The 25,606-nt window shown below is 42.3% G+C and overlaps 1 protein-coding gene across 5 annotated transcripts in view; it reads right to left on the minus strand.

The window, feature by feature from the left end:
* LOC146855062 (dihydrofolate reductase-like) overlaps positions 1-25,606 on the minus strand; it is a 650,717-nt gene that overhangs the window by 137,613 nt on the left and 487,498 nt on the right. For all 5 annotated transcript variants that reach the window (XM_085652547.1, XM_085652545.1, XM_085652550.1 and 2 more), the window contains one exon: positions 5,516-5,621. In XM_085652547.1, the coding sequence (XP_085508673.1) occupies positions 5,516-5,621 (106 nt within the window). The remainder of the gene's footprint in view (positions 1-5,515; positions 5,622-25,606) is intronic.

A 25,606-nucleotide genomic window follows, 5' to 3' on the forward strand; every position in this document is an offset into this window, starting at 1 on the left:
TGTTTTTTAAAGAAGAAGGGGGTTATTGGGAGCAGGGGGTAGCAGGGGGTAGCAGTGTCTCTCAGGTAGTTCTTGGCATGAAGCACCCCCACCATTCAAGCCCCCCCAAACCATTTTTTTAAAGTTGGCAGGTCTGCATTATCTACTTTTTGGGATGCAGTAGCGGCTGTCAGGGTGATGCCACGGACTCCTCATGTAAATTGAGTCTATGACCTGGTGTACAAGGATACCCTTTATGATTATTGTTGGTAATGACTGTGAAGGTTAGCTATCAATAGATGCATTGGTTTTGCAGGGGTGATAGTAAAACTTGAAACATGTGCTGAAGAAAACAAATCTTGGTCACCTTTGGTGCAGTTGGCATTAAGGTACTCTTACAATTGTAATCATGTTTGTAGTTTAAAATGAAGGATAGCTTCTGCCCACAGCAAAATAACAGACACTTGCCAACATCTTCCTCTACCATCTTCTATGTCACTAGGCCCTGTCTAAACCCTTTTGGGTTTAATTTCTACGTTAGTGGATTACAGCACGTCCTATGACCATGGCTACAAATATTGGGAGTACAGAAGGCTGAAATATCCCTATTTTGATGTTCATGAACAATTGCTTGAAATGTTTGCACTGTTTTGCCAGGAGTGGGAAGTTGACCCATGTCCAGTGTTCATGTTCAAGAGAGTGCTGAATGCAGGCCAAGATGTACTAGTGCTGTTACCCACCATTGTCGACTTGCAGCCGCATTCCTTGAAGGTAACAGAGGTGGGGAAATTAATCTTCCCTCAGCATTGTCCCTCGAAATCCCCCCTTACCCGGCCCCACCGCCCCTCCGCTGTTACTTGCATGGACCGGTGCTGTCTACTTGGGCTTGAGTGTAATTATGTGGAATTACCTAAGAATTCCACGAGATTACACTGAATTATGTGAGAGTAATTATGCGTTTAGCGCTATTTCTTAGCACAAAAATGCCCAACACGAGGATGCATATTTGCACAAAGGGACCGTGCTAAATGCAGCAGGATTTTATCACTCAAATTGCGCCAGTAGGTGTAATCTCGTATATAATAATAATTCTGCATCAAAGAGTAATGCAGATTTATCAAAATGACTCTGATTACTCCAGCGTAATTGAAATTCCTCCCAAGCCTAGTTAATTCCCAGTTTAGCTGTGACACTGTGCTCACTGCTTTATCTGACTTTAAGGCCTTAGTAGCCATGTGGTCTGTGACAAGCCTGGGGATTTCATCCAGTGGACGTCATGCAGGTGAGAGAGGACTCATTTCTGAAGCAGTCCTTAAGATTCTCGGATGCACAGGAAATAGACTTTCTCCTAAAAGATCAGCATAAGGAAGTTATCATAATAGGAGTCCCCAAGAGCTGAGCCAAGAATGCGTGGCATCCATGAACTCTTATTCTGATTTTCACTTTTTATTGCGAAATATGAAGAATGAATATTATGTGACTGCTGATGTTAGTTAGTGCCCTGCAGAGATTTTTGTAATGATATGACACCATGGGAAGTGACATTTAAATGTTTTGGTACAGTTATTATGTTGTATTAATGTCGTCGATGTTAACAGTCTGCTTGGTTGGTTAATCACATACCAGACCATCCTAAGCACAGACACCACTTTATCGAGCAGTGCCCATTCCAGGCCGTGAACTCTGCTGCAAACGAGAGTGGGTGGGCGAGATACACTCTGGTTGGACAGGTCAAAAATGTATGAAAGGGCACAGTTGACAAAGCTCCACCTTTCTCCACGTTTTTCGCTACAAACTAAAGCCCGGGACTGAAAATGAATTGATCTGTGTGATTTACTCTAATACTCCTTTGAGACAGATTTACGACTGTCGCTTTTATTTTTACGTCTGCTTTCTTAGCATTAATGATGGGTAGGTCTGCTGTCGGGTTTGATCTTGCTTTTTCACTAAACTTAGCAGTTGGGTAAAAAAATCAGCACATTACGTGTTTGGTCGTGCGGGGTCTGCCAGATTACTAGCGTTTCTGTGGTGATGAAGTTGAAGAGCTGGTTAAACAGTGTGTGTGATGTAGTACCAGCGATAAAGTTCTTGTAATGGAGGGTGCTGTTGAACTCCCTGTATCTCTTCCTGGAAGAGCATGGCAGAAGTTAGGTATGGATTTTCTTGGACCGTTTCACGTTCTTCCTGCCAAATCAAAGTATTTTTTAGTTCTTGTTGATCATTTATCTAGATGGGTTGAAGTCGAACCAATCAGTGTTCCCAATTCAAAAAGTGTTATCACTTGTCTTAACAAGAGCTTTCTTAGAGAAGGTTACCCAGAGGAAATTCTTACAGACAATAGTGTCCAGTTTATTTCACAACAGATGAAATCTTTTTTGCATTCTTGTGGCATTAAACCCACCAGAACTCCTCTTTATCATCCGCAAAGCAATGGCAAAACTGAAAGATTTAATAGAGTTGTAGTAGAATGTGTCCAAGCAGCTTTTAGATCAAAGAGTTGTATTTTCCAAGCAGTGAAAGATCTTGTTTGGTCATACCGTACTTCTCATGTAGCGACCAATTTTAGCCCATTTGAACTCATGAGAGGGAGAAAAGCTTCTTCACAGGTCTATCCCTTTTGGATGGTGAAATATTTTCACCATGGTTGTGGCATGAGGAGTATGTGGGATTCTGCCAACAAAAAATCTTCTGAAATTAGTACTAATAAAATTGAATCCACCATTGGGAACGAAACTCCCAAAATTAGAGTTGGAGATTGGGTTAGAGTAAAAAACCCGGTCTCTGTTAGAAAAGGCTTTTCTAAATTTCTAGATTGTCAACAGGTTGTAGAAATTCGAACAAATGCTGTTAAGTTGGCCAATGGCAACTGGTGGAATACTTCTCGTGTAGCAAAAGATCCTTGCTGTTCTCACAGAAATGCAAAAAATGACAAAAATACTTCTGGAAGTGATAGTGATGTCAGGAAAAGCACCAGAATTGATGAAAATATTTCTGGAAGAGTTAGTGATGTGAGGAAGAGCACAAGAATTCATGTTAGACCTAGTAGATTACGAGATTATGTTTAAGTACAAATGTATTTTCTTGACATTGACTTATTGTTCCATTTTTTTTTTTAGTTTTCTTCTATTTTCCATTGTGGTTTTTTTTCTTCTCTGCCTTCTCAGTATCTTTTTGATAAAAAGGGGGAGGCGTGGTGATGTGATGATGCTGGTAGAGAACCCTGACAAGACTGTGATGTCATCTGGAGTGTTTAGACCGTGGTGTTCTTTTGGTGACAGTTATGATATGTGCTGTGGCTGTGCCAGCTGGGACGGCTCTCTGCTCTTCACAATAAATACAACTTGGAGAAACCATTACTGTTTCTGCCACCCGTCTTTACAGTTTCTCGTAATCAAGCCCTTATTCTGCGAGGTTTAGGATCCGACTGACTCTCAAAATAAAATATGTCCCATTATACCTTAGTATATTTTATGTAAGCACATCACATGTAAACTGTGTGAAATAAGTCTAAACTATCTTAAATAAAGAATTTGCTCCTTTCCTGTACATTTCTCCAGGTACCGCTTTACGGGGCCTTGGGCACAGGCCAGGAAGCACTTAAAATAAAGACCCTGGTATACTAAAAACCTGCACTAGCCCACCCACTGCCATACAAAAACAGGCAGCGAAAAAAAAACTGGAAGGACACATCACGGTAGCTGAAGGTGAGAACGGGCAAATCTGCAGAGCCGCAGAGGCCATCACCTGGGGCACCCATTTTCAGCTCTGAGGAATGGGTCCTCTGTGGCACACAGGGTCCAGCACCTCCCACAACATTGCCTGAAACATTCCACAGCTGGCAGACTGGTGCTCCAGCAGCGTTCCCGATGAACCTGCTCACTGTTAATCAAATCCCAGCATTTGTAAAGTGCACAGCTACCGCTGGAGAGGTGTCCCGGCGCTGGGGGCCGTCTGGAAGGTTAGGCAAGCTATTGCCAGAGTCATATGGTGCTGGGCTAATCTGCCCCCAGGAGCCGGGGATCGAACTATGAACTCTGTGGTCCGGAATCAGGCACCCTGGCCCCTGCGCCACACCTTTTCCACTTCAGTCGCCAAAAGCATTAGCAAACCTAATAGTTCTGACATTGCTCAACGTCGACAACACAGGAAAAGCTTTACTCTGCACACCAGTATGCCCAGTGCAGACAATGTGATGTGATGAGAGGAAGCTCAGACTAGTAAAAATCAACACATCCTTAAATACTATGGAGAGGGCCTTGAATGTACACTCTCACATCCAGAAAGGCCCGCTCAAAAAAAGAGTAGAAATAGAGAGTGAAAATATTTTCAAACGGCCAACTGGATAATTTACGAGATATAGGTGACAGCCATTTTAAACTATAGTCAGTCGCGTGAGACCATTGCCCACTTGTGAGTTGCCGTTCACCCCCCCAAAAGATAAGACATACAGAAAAAGAAAATATCAAGAAAGGTGGTCCAAATTTTAAAAGGAGACTCACAAGTACAAACCCCCAAGGAGAAAGTACCCCCATCTAAAATTTACACTAAGAATAATTTCTGCGTAGAAGGACACTGCATTTAGAGTGATAAGAAGCTCTAGGTGGAAGAAATACCCCAGACAGCACAGATTCCTCAAGAAAGTCCTTGGTGAAGTCAACGCTCATTACAAACTTAAAAGGCAATAGGTGGTGAAGCCTGAGGAATCTCTCACATTGCTAAAACAGTTATCCTCTTATGCACTGCAAGCAGCCAGCAATAATTGACATTCCTGATATTGTTTTTTTTTGGCTTTCTGGGAACCTGTGAGATCAAAGATAATAGGGGTCATACAACTGTTTACATATATGCCCATCAGATAATAGGCTTGTAGACCACGAAGTTCCCTGCCAGGAAGGAGGTGACTTTCAGATCTCCAAGGAAAGTCATAAACAATGTGCATGGGATTGGTGGGTTCCAGCAGCTGATTGCGCAGGTAAGCGCCGTGGGGCGGGGGCAGGGCCGGGGAGGAAGACAACAGACGACGGAATAGGTAAAATTTGATAAATAAACAAAACCTATTCTGTCTGTTGACTTCCTCCCTGCCCCGCCCCACTCCACTGCGCTTACCTGCACCGGATGCGACTGGTGTGTACATGGAATTGGTCAGACGGCTGTTACACCAAACTTCTAGATTTGTACTGCATGCAATAATGAAGTTGCAGTCCTACCTAAATGAGAACCTCCATAAATAAAAAGGAAATGACAAGAATTCTGCAGGCAGAAGGAGAGAATGGCACAACATGGGTAACTAACATGCAACTGAAACCTCCCCAACTGAAACCTCACTCTGCCCAAATAAAACCTCACACGAAGCTCATCTGCCCACCACTTGCTGATAAACAAATCAGCAGAAATGTATCTGCACAGCTATGCAGCAAATCAGTTGAGAAACCTGTTGCAGAAATGCCACCCAACTAAATCCAAAATCAACTTGTGAGGCACAGATATGCTCTCAAGTGGTCAGGTTCTATACAAGTACAGCTCCCCTGCGACATACCTTAAGGTTTTGCTGAGAAGTGCAATAACAGCATTTGGAAGTGGAAGAAGGCTTTCTGGAAATGTTTCAAAAGATGTTCGACCCCACATAATTAAATTCTTCTTTCCTAAAAACAAATCAAAATGTATTGTTATGTTATATGCAGTGAGTATCACCATTGGACTGTTTATTTAGGTTAATTAAAACTTTAAAAACACATTACAATCGCCATACCGTAACGTAGTCTACCTCGCCGGTAGTTTTGATCCAGGCCCGTAGACAGGAATATTTAGTTTGGGGGGCATGGCCCCTGTAATGATAACATCAAGAGAAGGTACCAGCCAGAATGTATTGCTTTACAATTTGTGAAAAAATATACTGAATTAATATGATTTAAAAGCAGAAAGCAGATGCTGTATTTTTATTTGCATTTTATGATAATACTTTACACTTCCCTGAGGATTTTTGGCGAAAATGTGAGTTATGTTTTTGTGTGTCTTGATGTCTGTAGATGTTTTATGTGGTTTGCATATTTGCTGGTATGCACACATTTTGCAGCTTCAAATTCAAAGTGTTGTGCATATCTGGTATTGCTGTTACCCAGTTTAACCATACTTGATGTATCTTCCTCAGAAGGATGAAAGACTGAGTTGGTTTTGTCAGGGACTCAAACCACCAATGACCTATATGTTGCAGCAGTCTCAAGGGGCCTCAATACATACATGTTTACAGAGAGGAGAATGAAGATATGAGACTAGCTGCTTTAGTGGGGTGTTCTGCTACCATATATGATGAATGATTGTATGACGTTATTCCGCCGCCTTTTTCCCCGCTTGGAATCACAATGCGGTCGTTACAACGACCGCGTTGTGATTCCGCATACCATTACTCCACAAGTCGGAAGAACGACTTGCGGAGGGGGGCACTGGATGTTGGAATAGTATAATTTACTATACCAACTCCAGTGTGTGCGTACACTGGGGAAGCTGTTGGATATTAAATCCAATACCTCCCCCCCTCCGCAAGTCGTTCTTCCGACTTGCGGAGTAATGGTATGCGGAATCACAACGCGGTCGTTGGAAAAAGTTTCGAGGTAAACGTTGTTTACCATGATGAATGAATTAAATTTCTAGGTACTGACTGTGTGTTATAAAGTATGTCAGTCTAGCCTCATCCAATGCATGCACTGCAGTCTGGATTCATTGCTTAGTGCTGAAAGCCCAATCAGGAGAGTATTTCTCCAGTGTTTAAGGGCCAACTGTACCATATTCAGTATGGAGATCAGATCACCTTTTTGCTTTTGCAGCACTCATCTGGAGTGTTGTTTCAAGTTACGGGGGGCACATTTGGAGTTTTTGTCCATCACTGGAGATCACCACTACTGTCTTACGTCTGGGAATCATCTGAAGTATTGTATCAAGGCCCTGAAATTGTGTCTGGAGTGACAAATGGACAGATGGTGAATATAGACAATTGGGAATTCATTGTGTATTGAGAATCATCGTTAAATGGATCGATACTTAATTGTAGTTTGTGATTTGATGAATTGTGTACAGGCTCATGGAATGGACCATGGGACACTAGTAAGATAGCATTGTCTTTCAGCACATACTTCTGAATGCATGAGGCTCCCTCTGCTCACTGGGACTGTGTGGACGCTACTTTGTTTTGGCATTTCAATTTGCATGCTGTATCTCCTAGCGCTCTGAAGAGACTGCAAGGGGACATGTTAGAGCTATGTAAAACAAGTAATCAAAAAGAAATGGTTATGCTATTTGAAGGATCAGAATACTGTTTAAAGCTACCCAAGTGGTACATTATGGCAATTGGACATGCCATTTTGGGTGATCAGATGATTTGGTGCGATAGTGTCTTTTATGGGTCTTGGCTCTAGACAACACATGCACTGTCTCGATGAGACATGTTGTACATAACTTGTGGGCTTCAGCCTGCCCACAGGCTTCCCATTTTCTCGCTCCATCATCGCTCTCCCATTTTTCTCCCCATTTGTCCACAGCTTACATGCGTCATACCTCTTCCTGTATTTAGCCCTCCCCAAGTGCAGGGGCCAATTACTACTATCCATCCACAGTGCCCAGTAAAGCAACAGGTTTTTAGAACTACTTTTTAAATTTATTTTTAGCACTTCAAGTGAATGCTCGCTGCTAGCGACATATCTGTAAACAGCCCGGTAAATCTTGTCCTTATACTCGTCACATTTGCTGTTCCAAGGGCACCTATTCCGTCCCAAAAGCCCCTCCCACTTGTTCCTGCCTGCTCCACAGCTGCACACAAATGTAGTTCTTCCTTGACCCTGATAGAGCAGTTGCCATGTTTACATGAGTTTTCTTAGACACTTGTTCTTATCTCGTCACATTTGCTGTTTTCCGAGGGCGGCTTTTCCATTCCTCAACTCCCTCCCGCTTGTTCCCGCCCGCTCCACTGCCACACACAAATGTAGTTCTTCATTAACCCTGATCGAACAGTTGCCATGTTTATTTGAGCTTTCTTAGATGCACACTGCGATTACCATCTTGTTGCTCACCACCTGGCTCCCTTGCTCTGCCGTCACTACTGTGATTACGGTTACAAAATAATAGCTGTGCTTTCTGGATATATATATATATATATATATATATATATATATATATATATATATATATATATATATATATATATATAATATATATATCACAAAAGTGCTCCGATAGATGAGCCACTGACCCTGCAGGGTGGGTCAGTGAAGCGGGACCGGAGCCACCCGCAAATACATCCACCTAACGCCTTCCTTCCTTCCAGAAAACCACACCAACCTCTGATGGGGGTTGAGAAAATGCTTTTATTCTTTGCGAGAAGATGAACAGGTAATGAACACCCAACGCGTTTCTCCTCCTATGAGGCTTGATCACGGGTAGAAAAGTCTCTGCATTCGGCTGCCTGCGTGAATTACACTGCTTTAAGCCATCTCCCAGAGTTAAACTGCACACAGGTGAGTTCCTTTTTTTCAAAGTAAACAGCAGCTAGGTGAACTTTATCAACAGTCACAATCACGCAGTTGCTGCTTTAATGTTTAAGATGAAAACAGTGTGTAGATGAAAGTTTGTTTTAAGACCTGTAAAAGAGTGCCAAATTCTCCTCGCTTTGCAATTTTACCACACCTTCCATCCACCAGTGGAAACATCCCTCTCGCTCCCCTTACCTCTTGACCTCCGATTTTCATGTAGACAAATGTCTGTTTTTTATCATTGAGGTGCGAGGCGGGCCAGGCTCACTGCAATTAAACACGACAAAAGTGCTCTGATAGATGAGCCACCAACCCTGCAGGGTGGGTCAGTGAAGAGGGACTGGAGCCACCCGCAAATACATCCACCTAACGCCTTTCTTCCTTACAGAAAAGCACACCGACCTCTGATGGGGATTGAGAAAAGGCTTTTATTCTTTGCGGGAAAATATATATATTAGACCTGGCATTTCTTGGCCTCTACCTCCTCTATTTTTGATGCTGTGATGAATTTCGTTTTACTGGCTTAGATGCTTTGGGCACTTTGCCACTGCTGATCAGTGTCAAAGTGCAAGTGCTCCCTGTATAACGTGTTATGGTAATTGGTTGCCCATTATTGGTATGTTTGCCTTACTAGTAAAGTCCCTATTAAAGTGCACTACGTGTGCCAGGGCTGGTAATGCAAATGCTACTAGTGGGCCTGCAGCACTTATTGTGCCCCCCACACAAATAGCCCTAAAGAGAGATCTCAGGACTGCCACTGCAGTGCCTGCACGCAGTTTGTTAACTGCCTTGTTGTCCTGACAAGTGCACCCACTTGCCAGGCCTTCCTTTCCCTTATTATGCACATCAGACACCCCTATAGTACGCCCAAGGTACCCCCCTGGGCAGGGTGCAGTGTATGTGAAAGGTAGGACATGTACTGAGGTGTGTGCCATGTCCTGACAGTGAAAGGCTGCTAAATTCGTTTTTCCCAGGAAATGCTTTTTCAGCAAAAGTGAAATGGTTGAGGAAGGGATTCGGAGTGAGATGACCTTTCACTCTGATCGTGCCGGAGCTGGAGCTTGATTCAGTGATGTCATCAGTGATGTCATTTGAGATGTCATCAGTGATGTCATCAGTGATGTCACTGACCATGTCATGAATGATGCAATATGTGACATCATCAGCAGTGCATTGCGGGTGCGCGAGTTATAGTTAGCAGAACTAACTATAACGGAGGAATTTCTATGGTTTTGTACGAGTGAAATGGCCAGCTAACTATAACACCTCTGAAACCCATGGTTTTTTCTGTGAATTTCTAAGGTTTTTTAAATGCTAATTTCTAACTATAACATCTTTGAAACCTATGGTTTTTTCAGTGAATTTCAAAGCTTTTTTAAATGCTAATTTCTAACTATAACATCTCTGAAACCTATGGTTTTTTTCTGTGAATTTCAAAGGTGTTTTAAATGCTAATTTGTAAGTGTGATAGTAGTTATACCTATTTTTTTGTACTGATTTTCTACAGTTTTTTAACTGTTTATTTATAAATATTTTATTCATTAAATAACATTATATATTTTTCTGAAAATTGCACACATTTTTTTTTTAAAAATCAAACTGAAATATTGATTCATTTTTTTTGCTTTCATTTTTTATTTTAATATATTTATATTATTTTCTTTAAAAAAAAATTCAATTTTTTTTTCTGAGTCGTGCACTCAAAGCGTACACATCACGGTGGGTGCGCGGATTCTAGCCGCCATTTTAGAAAAGTTGTGAAGGATCCACGTACGGTGTGCGACGGCTGCGTGTTTTTAATATTACGTGATGTGCGTGATTGGTATGCAACCAGCCCTATACTCCTGCGCATTCGCGACACATGCGCATTACGGTATGAGATTCTTGCGTGGTCGCGGATCCCGCGTGACGTCATATACGTGCTGGGGGGCGCTGGGTGCGCGACTCCCGCCAAAAAAATGTATGTTCCAAAATTATATGTATGTGTCTTTAATATACATATTAGGGCAAGAGATTATCTAAGATATTCATAAAAATAATATATTTGTACTTATAATAAACTTATAGTATTTTTAAATATATTTTCGCCTGAAGTCGGGTGCGTGCATCGTGAGTGCAGAGAAGCAGGTCAGCAGAGCTGCTGTAGAGCCTAAGAAGCAGATCAGCAGAGCTGCTCTAGAACCAGAGACCCAGGTCAGTAGAGCTGCTCTACAGCCAGAGACCTAGGTCAGCAGAGCTGCTCTAGAGGCCGAGAACCAGGTCAGTAGAGCTGCTGTAGAGCCAGAGAAACCAGGTCAGCAGAGCTGCTTTAGAGGGAGAGAACCAGGTCAGCAGAACTGCTTTAGAGCCAGAGAACCAGGTCAGCAGAGCTGCTCTAGAGGCAGAGAACCAGGTCAGCAGAGCTGCTTTAGAGGGAGAGAACCATGTCAGCAGAGCTGCTTTAGAGCCATAGAACCAGGTCAGCAGAGCTGCTCTAGAGGCAGAGAACCAGATCAGCAGAGCTGCTCTGTAGCCTAAGACCTAGGTCAGCAGAGCTGCTCTAGAGCCAGAGAACCAGGTTAGCAGCCCTGCTGTAGAGCCAGAGAAAACAGTTCAGCAGAGCTGCTTTAGAGGGAGAGAACCAGGTCAGCAGAGCTGCTTTAGAGCCAGAGAATCAGGTCAGCAGAGCTGCTCTAGCTGACACTGACTGATTGACACTGACTGACACTGACTGACTGACACTGACTGACACTGACTGACTACTCTCTACTACTCTACTACTCACTCTCTACTACTCTCTACTACTCACTCTCTACTACTCTCTACTACTCTCTCTCTACTACTCACTCTCTACTACTCTCTACTACTCACTCTCTACTACTCACTCTCTACTACTCTCTACCACTCACTCTCTACTACACTCTCTCTCCACTACTCACTCTCTACTACTCACATTACTAATCTCTACTACTCACTCTCTACTACTCTCTCTCTACTACTCACTCTCTACTACTCACTCTCTACTATTTGCTCTCTACCACTATTTACTACTCACTCTCCACTACTCTCTACTACTCACTCTCTACTACTCACTCTCTACTACTCTACTATTCTCTACTACTCTCTCTACTACCCACTATCTTCTACTCACCCTCTACTACTCACTCTCTAATACTCTACTACTCTCTACTACTCACTCTCTGCTACTCACTCTACTACTCTCTACTACTCTCTACTACTCTACTACTCACTCTCTACTACTCTCTCTCTACTACTCACTCTACTACTCTCTGCTACTCACTCTCTACTACTCACTCTCTACTACTCACTCTCACCTACTCTCAACTACTCACTCTATACTACTCACTCTCTACTACTCGCTTTCTACTACTCTCTACTGCTCACTCTCCACTACTCACTCTCTACTACTCTACTACTCGCTACTACTATCTCTAGTTCAAACTCTCTACTACTCTCCCTACTACTCACTCTCTACTACTCTCCACTACTCACTCTCTACTACACACTCTCTACTACTTGCTCTCTACTACTCACTCTCTACTACTCTCTACTACTCACTCTCTACTACTCCACTACTCTCTACTACTCACTCTCTACTACTCTACTAATCTCTATTACTCTCTCTACTACTCACTACTACTCACTCTCTACTACTCTCTACTGCTCACTATCTACTACTCTCTACTAATCACTCTCTATTACTCTCTCTACTACTCTCTACTACTCTCTACTACTCACTCTCTACTACTCAGTCTACTACTCACTCTCTACTCACTCTCTCTCTACCACTCTCTACTACTCACTCTCTACTACTCTCTACTACTCTCCACTACTCTCTACTACTCACTCTCTACTAATCACTCTCTACTACTCACTCTCTACTACTCTCTACTACTCTCCACTACTCTCTACTACTCTCTCTCTACTACTCACTCTACTACTCTCTGCTACTCACTCTCTACTACTCACTCTCTACTACTCACTCTCCACTACTCTCAACTACTCACTCTATACTACTCACTCTCTACTACTCGCTTTCTACTACTCTCTACTGCTCACTCTCCACTACTCACTCTCTACTACTCTACTACTCGCTACTACTATCTCTAATTCAATCTCTCTACTACTCTCCCTACTACTCACTCTCTACTACTCTCTACTACTCACTCTCTACTACACACTCTCTACTACTTGCTCTCTACTACTCACTCTCTACTACTCTCTACTACTCACTCTCTACTACTCCACTACTCTCTACTACTCACTCTCTACTACTCTACTAATCTCTATTACTCTCTCTACTACTCACTACTACTCACTCTCTACTACTCACTCTCTACTACTCTCTACTGCTCACTCTCTACTACTCTCTACTAATCACTCTCTATTACTCTCTCTACTACTCTCTACTACTCTCTACTACTCACTCTCTACTACTCACTCTACTACTCACTCTCTACTCACTCTCTCTCTACCACTCTCTACTAATCACTCTCTACTACTCTCTACTACTCTCTCTCTGCTATTCACTCTCTACTACTCACTCTCTCCTACTCGCTAATACTCACTCTCTACTACTCACTCTCTACTACTCTCTACTACTCTCCACTACTCTCTACTACTCACTCTCTACTACTCACTCTCTACTACTCACTCTCTACTCTCTATTACTCACTCTCTACCTCTCTCTACACGCACACATATGCATATATATATCACGTCCAAGGTCCCCGCAAAGAAAGACCAGGCACACACAATGGATTGCTTAGACCGGCAGATTTAATGAAATGGCATAATGCATTTCGGATTCCATCCTTACTCAGATGCCTTTCTCAACAGAACAGTGCCGTCGATATCCATCATTAAATGGCGCCTGCTTCACTCCGATAGATGAGGAAGACACGGTGGGCGTAGCAGAAGTAGGGACGCATGTTAAGTACCTTCCCCCATGTGGGTGGCATTCTCAATCCTGCCAGTTTCACCAATCACACAGGCACCTTTCTGCCGGTCCCACAATCCAACATCCAGACGCTTTTCTGTCACGGGAAGTCCCGAACTGGAATCATGGACTGTAATCAGTCCCAACGATTGTTGCTGGAATTAACAGAAAGCGGCGGCGCGGTAGTATTCCAAAAGTTTTGAAAATGTCCAAAGTGCCACTTAACCTGCCGCGCTCTTGTGGATGGGGTACCCATGCTGCTTAGTGGCAAAGCACCGTAATATCACGTCCAAGGTCCCCGCAAAGAAAGACCAGGCACACACAATGGATTGCTTAGACCGGCAGATTTAATGAAATGGCAAAATGCATTTCGGATTCCATCCTTCCTCAGATGCCTTTCTCAACAGAACAGTGCAGAGCTGCTCTAGAGGCAGAGAACCAGGTCAGCAGAGCTGCTTTAGAGGGAGAGAACCATCTCAGCAGAGCTGCTTTAGAGCCAGAGAACCAGGTCAGCAGAGCTGCTCTAGAGCCAGAGAACCAGGTCCACAGAGCTGCTTTAGAGCCATAGAACCAGGTCAGCAGAGCTGCTCTAGAGGCAGAGAACCAGATCAGCAGGGGGAGGTGGTATCCAGGGTGGCTGTCTTTCCCTATTTAGGTGTCCTTTTTGACGAAAAGGGGTCATGGGCCCCTCAAATTAAGGCCAAGAGTATATCCATGGCCCGTTCGTCATCAGCCCTTATGGGATTCTCAAAGAGGCTTGGGACCAGGCCTATGGAGGCTCTTCTAAAAGTTTACAACACCAAATGTATCCCGATTGCCTCCTATGGATCACCTCTGTGGGGTTATGTACCCGTGGAGAAAATACAAAGAGTGGAGAACAGATTTATTAGATACCTTTTGTCTGTGTCTGTCCCTAAATCCTCCCCGACCTTTTCTATTCATTCGGAGGTGGGTCTGGACTATGTCACAGACAGGTTGAAACTGGCCCCATTGATTTTTGGGGTAAAAATGTGGCTTAATCCAGAGTTAACCTTGAATCATGCCATTATGACTGACATTATGGCAATGGATCTGGTTAATAAAATACCCTGGCTGGTTTATTTGAATAAAACTTTTCAACAGTTGGGCCGTATAGAACTTTTTCAGTCGCCATCTTGTATCAGGAGGGAGGATGTCAACTGGATCAAGACACAATTCTTAGACAGGGCCAGATTGGCTCGTGAGGAGCAGGAACTTGCAAAACCAGCTGCTAGATCGCATTTTATGTTAACTACTTCTCCCTCACTAGAGCCTTATCTTATAATTGTTACTAAACCCTTTCATAGGTTCCTGTTGACTAAATTTAGGTTTAACTTGATCCATTTTACTTTGGGTAGTTATCCATCATGGGCAAAACCAGAAGCGGGCCCCCCCTATAACTGTGATAAATTTTCTCAGCAAGACACTATGCATTTCATTATGTTTTGCGAGACAAACAGGAACATAAGGAAAAAATACCTGTTACCAATCCTGAGAGAGGCTGGCTTTATTCAAGTTAGGCCTGCATTAATTTATCTCCAGCTCTTGGGCTCCACCCACATCATCTTTTGTGTGGCCAGCTTTTTTGTGGCGGCAATTAGGATTAAGAAAATGAAAGCCCACCTAATGCATTATTTTAACCAATTACGTTTTTTAAGTAGATTTTAACATGATCAACTGCCCTGCACTAACTAAAAAATGCTTTTTACTGTATTTATTTTTAGATACATGATTGTTCGTTTTTATGTTGTATGTATGTAAATTTTATGTCTTTTATGATTTTAACAAATCGAATAAAGTGTATTTGACTTGACTTGACTTGACTTGACTGACACTGACTGATTGACACTGACTGACACTGATTGACTGACACTGACTGACTGACACTGACTGACTGACTGACTGACTGATAATGACTGACACTGACTGACTGACACTGATTGACTGACACTGACTGACTGACACTGACTGACTGACACTGACTGACACTGACTGACTACTCTCTACTACTCTACTACTCACTCTCTACTACTCACTCTCTACTATTCACTCTCTACTATTCACTCTCTACTACTCTCTCTCTACTACTCACTCTCTACTACTCTCTACTACTCACTCTCTACTACTCTCTACCACTCACTCTCTACTACACTCTCTCTCCACTACTCACTCTCTACTACTCACATTACTAATCTCTACTACTCACTCTCTACTACTCTCTCTCTACTACTCACTCTCTACTACTCACTCTCTACTATGTGCTCGCTACTACTCTTTACTACTCACTCTCCACTATTCACTCTCTACTACTCACTCTCTACTACTCTCTACTACTCACTCTCTACTACTCACTATCTACTACTCTACTATTCTCTACTACTCTCTCTACTACCCACTCTCTTCTACTCACCCTCTACTACTCACTCTCTAATACTCTACTACTCTCTACTACTCTCTCTACTAATCACTCTCTGCTACTCACTCTACTACTCTCTACTACTCTCTACTACTCTACTACTCACTCTCTACTACTCTCTCTCTACTACTCACTCTACTACTCTCTGCTACTCACTCTATGCTACTCACTCTCTACTACTCGCTTTCTACTACTCTCTACTGCTCACTCTCCACTACTCACTCTCTACTACTCTACTACTCGCTACTACTATCTCTAATTCAAACTCTCTACTACTCTCTCTACTACTCACTCTCTACTACTCTCTACTACACACTCTCTACTACTTGCTCTCTACTACTCACTCTCTACTACTCCACTACTCTCTACTACTCACTCTCTACTACTCTACTAATCTCTACTACTCTCTCTACTACTCACTACTACTCACTCTCTACTACTCACTCTCTACTACTCTCTACTGCTCACTCTCTACTACTCACTCTCTACTACTCTCTCTACTACTCTCTACTACTCTCTACTACTCACTCTACTACTCACTCTCTACTACTCACTCTCTACTCACTCTCTCTCAACCACTCTCTACTACTCACTCTCTACTACTCTCTGCTATTCACTCTCTACTACTCACTCGCTCCTACTCTCTACTACTCACTCTCTACTACTCAATCTCTACTACTCTCTACCACTCACTCTCTACTACACTCTCTCTCCACTACTCACTCTCTACTACTCACATTACTAATCTCTACTACTCACTCTCTACTACTCTCTCTCTACTACTCACTCTCTACTACTCACTCTCTACTACTCACTCTCTACTATTTGCTCTCTACTATTCTTTACTACTCACTCTCCACTACTCACTCTCTACTACTCACTCTCTACTACTCACTCTCTACTACTCACTATCTACTACTCTACTATTCTCTACTACTCTCTCTACTACCCACTCTATTCTACTCACCCTCTACTACTCACTCTCTAATACTCTACTACTCTCTACTACTCTCTCTACTACTCACTCTCTGCTGCTCACTCTACTACTCTCTACTACTCACTCTCTACTACTCTCTCTCTACTACTCACTCTACTACTCTCTGCTACTCACTCTCTACTACTCACTCTCTACTACTTACTCTCCACTACTCTCAACTACTCACTCTATGCTACTCACTCTCTACTACTCGCTTTCTACTACTCTCTACTGCTCACTCTCCACTACTCACTCCCTACTACTCTACTACTCGCTACTACTATCTCTAATTCAAACTCTCTACTACTCTCTCTACTACTCACTCTCTACTACTCTCTACTACTCACTCTCTACTACACACTCTCTACTACTTGCTCTCTACTACTCACTCTCTACTACTCTCTACTACTCACTCTCTACTACTCTCTACTACTCCACTACTCTCTACTACTCACTCTCTACTACTCTACTAATCTCTACTACTCTCTCTACTACTCACTACTCACTACTACTCGCTCTCTACTACTCACTCTCTACTACTCTCTACTGCTCACTCTCTACTACTCTCTACTACTCACTCTCTACTACTCTCTCTACTACTCTCTACTACTCTCTCTACTACTCTCTACTACTCACTCTCTACTACTCACTCTCTACTACTCACTCTTTACTCACTCTCTCTCTACCACTCTCTACTACTCACTCTCTACTACTCTCTACTACTCTCTCTCTGCTATTCACTCTCTACTACTCACTCGCTCCTACTCTCTACTACTCACTCTCTACTACTCACTCTCTACTACTCTCTACCACTCACTCTCTACTACACTCTCTCTCCACTACTCACTCTCTACTACTCACATTACTAATCTCTACTACTCACTCTCTACTACTCTCTCTCTACTACTCACTCTCTACTACTTACTCTCTACTATTTGCTCTCTACTACTCTTTACTACTCACTCTCCACTACTCACTCTCTACTACTCCCTCTCTACTACTCACTCTCTACTACTCTACTATTCTCTACTACTCTCTCTACTACCCACTCTCTTCTACTCACCCTCTACTACTCACTCTCTAATACTCTACTACTCTCTCTACTACTCACTCTCTGCTACTCACTCTACTACTCTCTACTACTCTCTACTACTCTACTACTCACTCTCTACTACTCTCGCTCTACTACTCACTCTACTACTCTCTGCTACTCACTCTCTACTACTCACTCTCCACTACTCTCAACTACTGACTCTATGCTACTCACTCTCTACTACTCGCTTTCTACTACTCTCTACTGCTCACTCTCCACTACTCACTCTCTACTACTCTACTACTCGCTACTAGTATCTCTAATTCAAACTCTCTACTACTCTCTCTACTACTCACTCTCTACTACTCTCTACTACTCACTCTCTACTACACACTCTCTACTACTTGCTCTCTACTACTCACTCTCTACTACTCTCTACTACTCACTCTCTACTACTCTCTACTACTCCACTACTCACTACTACTCACTCTCTAATACTCACTCTCTACTACTCTCTACTGCTCACTCTCTACTACTCTCTACTACTCACTCTCTACTACTCTCTCTACTACTCTCTACTACTCACTCTCTACTACTCACTCTACTACTCATTCTCTACTACTCACTCTCTACTCACTCTCTCTCTACCACTCTCTACTACTCACTCTCTTCTACTCTCTACTACTCACTCTCTACTACTCTCTACTACTCACTCTCTACTAATAACTCTCTAGTACTCATTCTCCTACTCTCTCTACTACTCACTCTCTACTACTCACTCTCTACTCTCTATTACTCACTCTCTATACTCTCTACCTCTCTCTCTACTACTCTCTACCTCTCTCTACACGCACACATATGCATATATATATATACATATATATGCATTTACATATATGTATTTATATATATATACTACTCACTACTACTCACTCTCTACTACTCACTCTCTACTACTCTCTACTGCTCACTCTCTACTCCTCTCTACTACTCACTCTCTACTACTCTCTCTACTACTCTCTACTACTCACTCTCTACTACTCACTCTACTACTCACTCTCTACTACTCACTCTCTACTCACTCTCTCTCTACCACTCTCTACTACTCACTCTCTACTACTCTCTCTCTGCTATTCACTCTCTACTACTCACTCTCTTCTACTCTCTACTACTCACTCTCTACTACTCTCTACTACTCACTCTCTACTAATCACTCTCTAGTACTCACTCTCCTACTCTCTCTACCACTTTCTACTACTCTTTCTCTACTACTCACTCTACTACTCTCTGCTACTCACTCTCTACTACTCACTCTCTACTACTCACTCTCCACTACTCTCAACTACTGACTCTATGCTACTCACTCTCTACTACTCGCTTTCTACTACTCTCTACTGCTCACTCTCCACTACTCACTCTCCTACTCCTACTCTTTCTCTACTACTCACTCTACTACTCTCTGCTACTCACTCTCTACTACTCACTCTCTACTACTCACTACTCTACTACTCGCTACTACTATCTCTAATTCAAACTCTCTACTACTCTCTCTACTACTCACTCTCTATTACTCTCTACTACTCACTCTCTACTACACACTCTCTACTACTTGCTCTCTACTACTCACTCTCTACTACTCACTCTCTACTACTCTCTACTACTCCACTACTCTCTACTACTCACTCTCTACTACTCTACTAATCTCTACTACTCTCTCTACTACTCACTACTACTCACTCTCTACTACTCACTCTCTACTACTCTCTACTGCTCACTCTCTACTACTCTCTACTACTAACGCTCTACTACTCTCTCTACTACTCTCTACTACTCTCTACTACTCACTCTCTACTACTCACTCTACTACTCACTCTCTACTACTCAGTCTCTACTCACTCTCTCTCTACCATTCTCTACTACTCACTCTCTACTAATCACTCTCTAGTACTCACTCTCCTACTCTCAATCAATCAATCAATCATGGAACTTATATCGCGCACTACTCACCCGTAAGGGTCTCAAGGCGCTTGGGGAAGGGGGTCTGCTACTGCTCGAACAGCCAGGTCTTGAGCTGTTTCCTGAAGGCCAGGTGGTCCTGGGTCATCCGCAGGTGGACGGGTAGGGAGTTCCAAGTCTTAGCTGCCAGGTAGGAGAATGACCTTCCTCCAGCGGTGGCTCTCTGGATGCGAGGGACGACGGCGAGGGCGAGGTTAGCGGAACGTAGCCGGCGGGTGGGCGTGTAGAAGGTGAGGCGGCTGTTGAGGTACCCTGGGCCTAGGTCGTGGAGGGACTTGTGTGCGTGGGTGAGGAGTCTGAACGTGATCCTCTTGTTGACCGGGAGCCAGTGCAGGTCTCTCAGGTGGCACGAGATGTGGCTGCGTCGGGGGACGTCCAGGATGAGTCGGGCGGAGGCGTTCTGAATACGCTGAAGTCTTTTCTGAAGCTTGGCCGTAGTACCGGCGTAGAGGGTGTTTCCGTAGTCTAGTCTGCTGGTGACGAGAGCGTGGGTGACCGTCTTCCTGGTCTCGGTTGGGATCCATCGGAAGATCTTTCGGAGCATGCGGAGGTTGTGGAAGCAAGCTGAGGAGACTCTCTACTACTCACTCTCTACTACTCACTCTCTACTCTCTATTACTCACTCTCTATACTCTCTACCTCTCTCTCTACTACTCTCTACCTCTGTCTACACGCACACATATGCATATATATATACATATATATGCATGTATATATATGTATTTATATATATACATACATATATAAACATATATATAATCTGCATATCTATATAAATACAAATATAAATGCATGCATACATATACATATACATATATGCATACATATGCATGTTATGTACATGAAAGTTTGGAAAACACTAATGCAAGCAAAGCTAAAAAGCCACCTAATTAGAAACAGAATTGCTTTAACTTAAACAAGGGCGAGACCTATTGCATTTTCAATGCTTGTTTACTTTGGTTCCATCAAGAAGGCATTCAGATGTGTCACACATTTGCCATGAATTCGGAATGTTAGCACTCAAGTTGCTTATTATATCACTGTAGTAAAGCTACTGCTCACCAGAGAAGTCTGCTGCTGGTATTGAAAGTGCATGTTTCAGTCTGCATGTCAGAATTCTTTAATGAAATAGAAGAGGATTTGAGAAGTCACTCAAAATGTGCCCTAATTTTTATTTTTTCAGCACTAATCATAAATTCTATGGCAAAATTAACCCCCTCATTGTGTTCCTTTTAAATTAAAGTACTCACTCGCTACTATTTTCTACTACTCACCCTCTACTACTCACGCTCTACTACTCTCTACTACTACTACTCTCTACTACTCACTCTCTACTACTCACTCTACTACTCTCTACTACTCACTCTACTACTCTCTACAACTCACTCTCTACTACTCTACTACTCGCTCTATACTACTCTCTACTACTCTCTCTCTACTACTCCCTCTCTACTACTCACTCTACTACTCTCTACCAGTCACTCTCTACTACTCTCTCTCTACTACTCACTCTCTACTACTCACTCTCTACTATTCACTCTCTACTACTCACTCTCTACTACTCTCTACTACTCACTCTCCACTACTCGCTCTCTACTACTCACTCTCTACTACTCTACTACTCACTCTACTACTCACTCTCTACTACTCTCTACTACTCTCTCTACTGCTCACTCTCTACTACTCACTCTACTACTCTCTAATACTCTCTACCACTCACTCTCTACTACTCACTCTCTTCTACTCTCTACTACTCTCTCTCTACTACTCACTCTACTACTCTCTACTACTCTCTCTACTACTCTCTACTACTCACTCTCTACTACTCACTCTCTACTACTCTCTACTACTCACTCTACTACTCACTCTCTACTTCTCTACTACTCTCTCTACTACTCACTCTCTACTACTCTCTCTACCACTCACTCTCTACTACTCTCTACTACTCACTCTGTACTACACATTCTCTACTACTTGCTCTCTACTACTCGCTCTCTACTACTCTCTACTACTCACTCTCTACTACTCTACTACCCCCTACTACTCTCTCTCTATTACTCACTCTCTACTACTCTCTACTACTCACTCTCTACTACTCACACTACTACCCACTCTCTACTACTCACTCTCTACTACTCACTCTCTACTACTCTCTACTACTCACTCTCTACTACTCTCTCTCTACTACTCTCTACTACTCTCTCTCTACTACTCTCTACTACTCACTCTACTACTCACTCTCTACTACTCTTTACTAGTCTCTCTCTGCTACTCACTCTCTCCTACTCTCTCTTTGCTACTCACTCTCTCCTACTCTCTACTATTCACTCTCTACTACTCACTCTCTACTACTCTCTACTACTTACTCTCTACTACTCACTCTCTACTACCCACTCTCTACTACGCTCTACTACTCACTCTCTACTACTCACTCTACTTCTCTCTACTACTCACTCTCTACTCTCTATTACTCATCCTCTACTCTCTACCTCTCTACCTCTCTCTCTACTACTCTCTACCTCTCTACCTCTACCTCTACCTCTCTACCTCTACACCTCTCTCTACCTCTCTCTACACGCACACATATATATATGCATATATATGTATATGCATTTATATATATGTATGTGTGTATATATATATACATACATATGTAAACATATATATATCTGCATATCTATATAAATACAAATATAAATGCATGCATACATATAAATATACATATATGCATACATATGCATGTTATGTATATGAAAGTTTGAAAAACACTAATAAAAGCAAAGCTAAAAAGCCACCTAATTACAAACAGAATTGCTTTAACTTAAACGAGGGCGAAACCTATTGCATTTTCAATGCTTGTTTACTTTGGTTCCATCAAGAAGGCATTCAGATGTGTCACACATTTGCCATAAATTCAGAATGTGAGCACTCTAGTTGCTCATTAGATCACTGTAGTAAAGCTACTGCTAACCAGGGAAGTCTGCTGCTGGTATTGAAAGTGCATGTTTCAGTCTGCATGTCAGAATTTTTTAATGAAATAGAAGAGGATTTGAGAAGTCACTCAAAATGTGCCCTAATTTTTCTTTCTGCAGCACTAATCATACTTTCTATGGCAAAATGAACCCCCTCATTGTGTTCCTTTTTAAATTAAATGTTTTAAGAGTTACCACTTTATTCCAATCAAGATGGCTTCAGGTGTGCCATACGTTTTTCATAAGTAGGACTGTTAGCACTCTAGTTGTTCTTTAGAACACTCTGTGAAGCTGCAGTAGAGCACAAAGGAATCAACTGACAGTCTCTGCCCTGTACATGTTTTACTGAGAATATCAGACTTCATTCTCACATGACTGAGAAAGATAATGTGAATTTACAGAAAATATGCTCTCAGTTTAGCTTATAGATCACCTTCCAAACCTCTGTGGGAAAAGCATGAGAAAATAGTTTTCTCTCAAACATGATTCATGATATTCCAGCAGAAGGCTTTTTCACATGGTAAAATCACCTTAGAACACACCACAATTCCTAAAATGAGTATGGTACCATCAACAAATGATTTATAATGTAACTAAAGTCTTAAGACCGTCTATTAACTGCAATGATTTTTAATGAGGTGCTATCATGTATATTGGTCCCAAGATGGCTGCCAACACTTCTTGGATGAAGTGCTGACAGCCAATCAGATGTTACGATGAGATGTGTGGTTAGGCTCCGCCCAGATATATATGTGATTTTGATTTTCTCAGGAACTACTGAACAGATTTACACCATTTAAGCAAAAGGCACGGCTCTGAACCAAGGTCTAACTTTCTGCCAAATTTGGTGTAATTCCATTCAGCAGTTCAGGCTGTAGCTGCGACTAAAGTTCCCTATGGAAAATTACATGGGGAAAACACGTTTTGGTACCCCCCTTTTTTCTCGGCCCCTGCTTGACGAATCACCCCAATACTTTCAGGATAGGAGCGAACCAGAGCGGGCCACAAGTTTTGAAAATTTCGCAAAGATTCGTCAACCGGCGCCAAAATTAGTCCAACTAGAATGTTGCGGATTTCCTATGGATAATAGGTCCTAACTATAACTACCTACTGGCGACCGCCAGTAGGTAATATATATATGTCTTTTAGAGAAGTATTTCCTTTCGTGCACATGATCCGTGGCCATCTTGGAAATGGGAAGGTCAGTCGTTTCTCTTTCTATTTTGTCTTTGTCCATGTCTTGCGAGTGTAGTTAAAAGGTACTCGCCGTACCAGTGCTTCTGGTGGTAAAAGTGTGGGCATCAGTGCAGGCAGGAAGAGATTATCTTTCAAGCACCGCTTGATCGAAATCGTCCTTGTTTATAATTTATCATGTGTGCAGCCGCGGTAGGGATGTTCTAATGGAACATGCTGCATTAACAACCACTGTCATTTTACATTTGCTGTACCACAGCCCCTTCCCGCTTTGCTTCATGACCCACCCGCTCTCCACCTCCCTCATTGCTGCTTGCCCCCTCCTTGTTCTTCACATATCCACTCATCGTGTCCCCCCTTCTATTTTCTATCTTATTGTCTTTATTGATTGGCTAAAAACATTCCAGTCTTACTTGAGCTGAATGGGAAACGCTGCTTTTTTTTCTTTGTAATAACAGGATGTGACTGACCGATACACATAGGGACATATAAACAAACATAGATACAGTGGCATTGCTCACCTGATATCTTCCGATGCAAGCACAAGCTCAGCAACCTTCTCCTGGTTACTTGATGCAATGGAACAAGCTACATTATAAACCACTGTCATTTTACATTAGGTAAATGTTTTTTTCCCTTACCAATCAATTCGAAATATGTACTCATGTACATTAGATATAATTGTCTAAAGAAAAAATTCTCCTTTTTGTGTATATTTCTGTTTTTAAGTGGCCATTAGCAAATCGCCAAAATTTTGTGAATGTGGCTATGACAGACCCATTAAACTATTCTTCACTGCTCTTTTATCACATATGCGGGTGAAGCTCCTTGTAGGAAGATTAATGGGCAAATCCAAACTCTTGGGGTGGAGGTTTCCGGAGTGGTGGAACTACTGCATTTGGAGGCCTCCTGGTAATGTGTTTTATTATATTGTAATTGTATTTATGTAATAGTTGCTAAACCAAACATTTCACAGCAATTTACCCAGTATATATGAAGTGAAAACTATAAATGTCACTTTATATTCCAGGCAGCTTCGTAACATGGCTAAAAGACATTGACATTGACAAAGCCAATAGCTCTCTCATTCCTGAGACCAATGGCTTTGCCAGTGCTCGTTATTACATCTGTCCAAGCGTCCTGACATTTTTTACTAAATCAAATACTTGCGGTTTCATTAGGTTGAAAGAGTACAAGCATGACATGTCTCATACCACTTTCGAACCTAAGTACAAATTCAGCATGATACGAAAATGGGTATTCATCTACCACAGCCCTGCCAAGTTTTCCAGGTCTATATGTTACGAGCTGCTCCCATTCAGGCTTTTTCTCTGTAATCTGTGGCTTCTACTCTTGTTTATCCCAAAGATAAAGCAAGGACTACAAGTTCCACAATGAAAAGAAGAAACTGATGTGGCCCATGTAGTCAAGCATGGATCTGGTAAATATGGCAGCTATGCTACAAGCAAATCTGCTATCTTTTGTTACCATTGCATCAGAAGAAGAGGTAAAACCTGAGCATGTCATTTTGTCTTTTTCTTTTT

This window comes from Triturus cristatus, chromosome 4_1 (genome assembly GCF_964204655.1).
Source record: "Triturus cristatus chromosome 4_1, aTriCri1.1, whole genome shotgun sequence".
Classification (NCBI taxonomy): domain Eukaryota; kingdom Metazoa; phylum Chordata; class Amphibia; order Caudata; family Salamandridae; genus Triturus; species Triturus cristatus.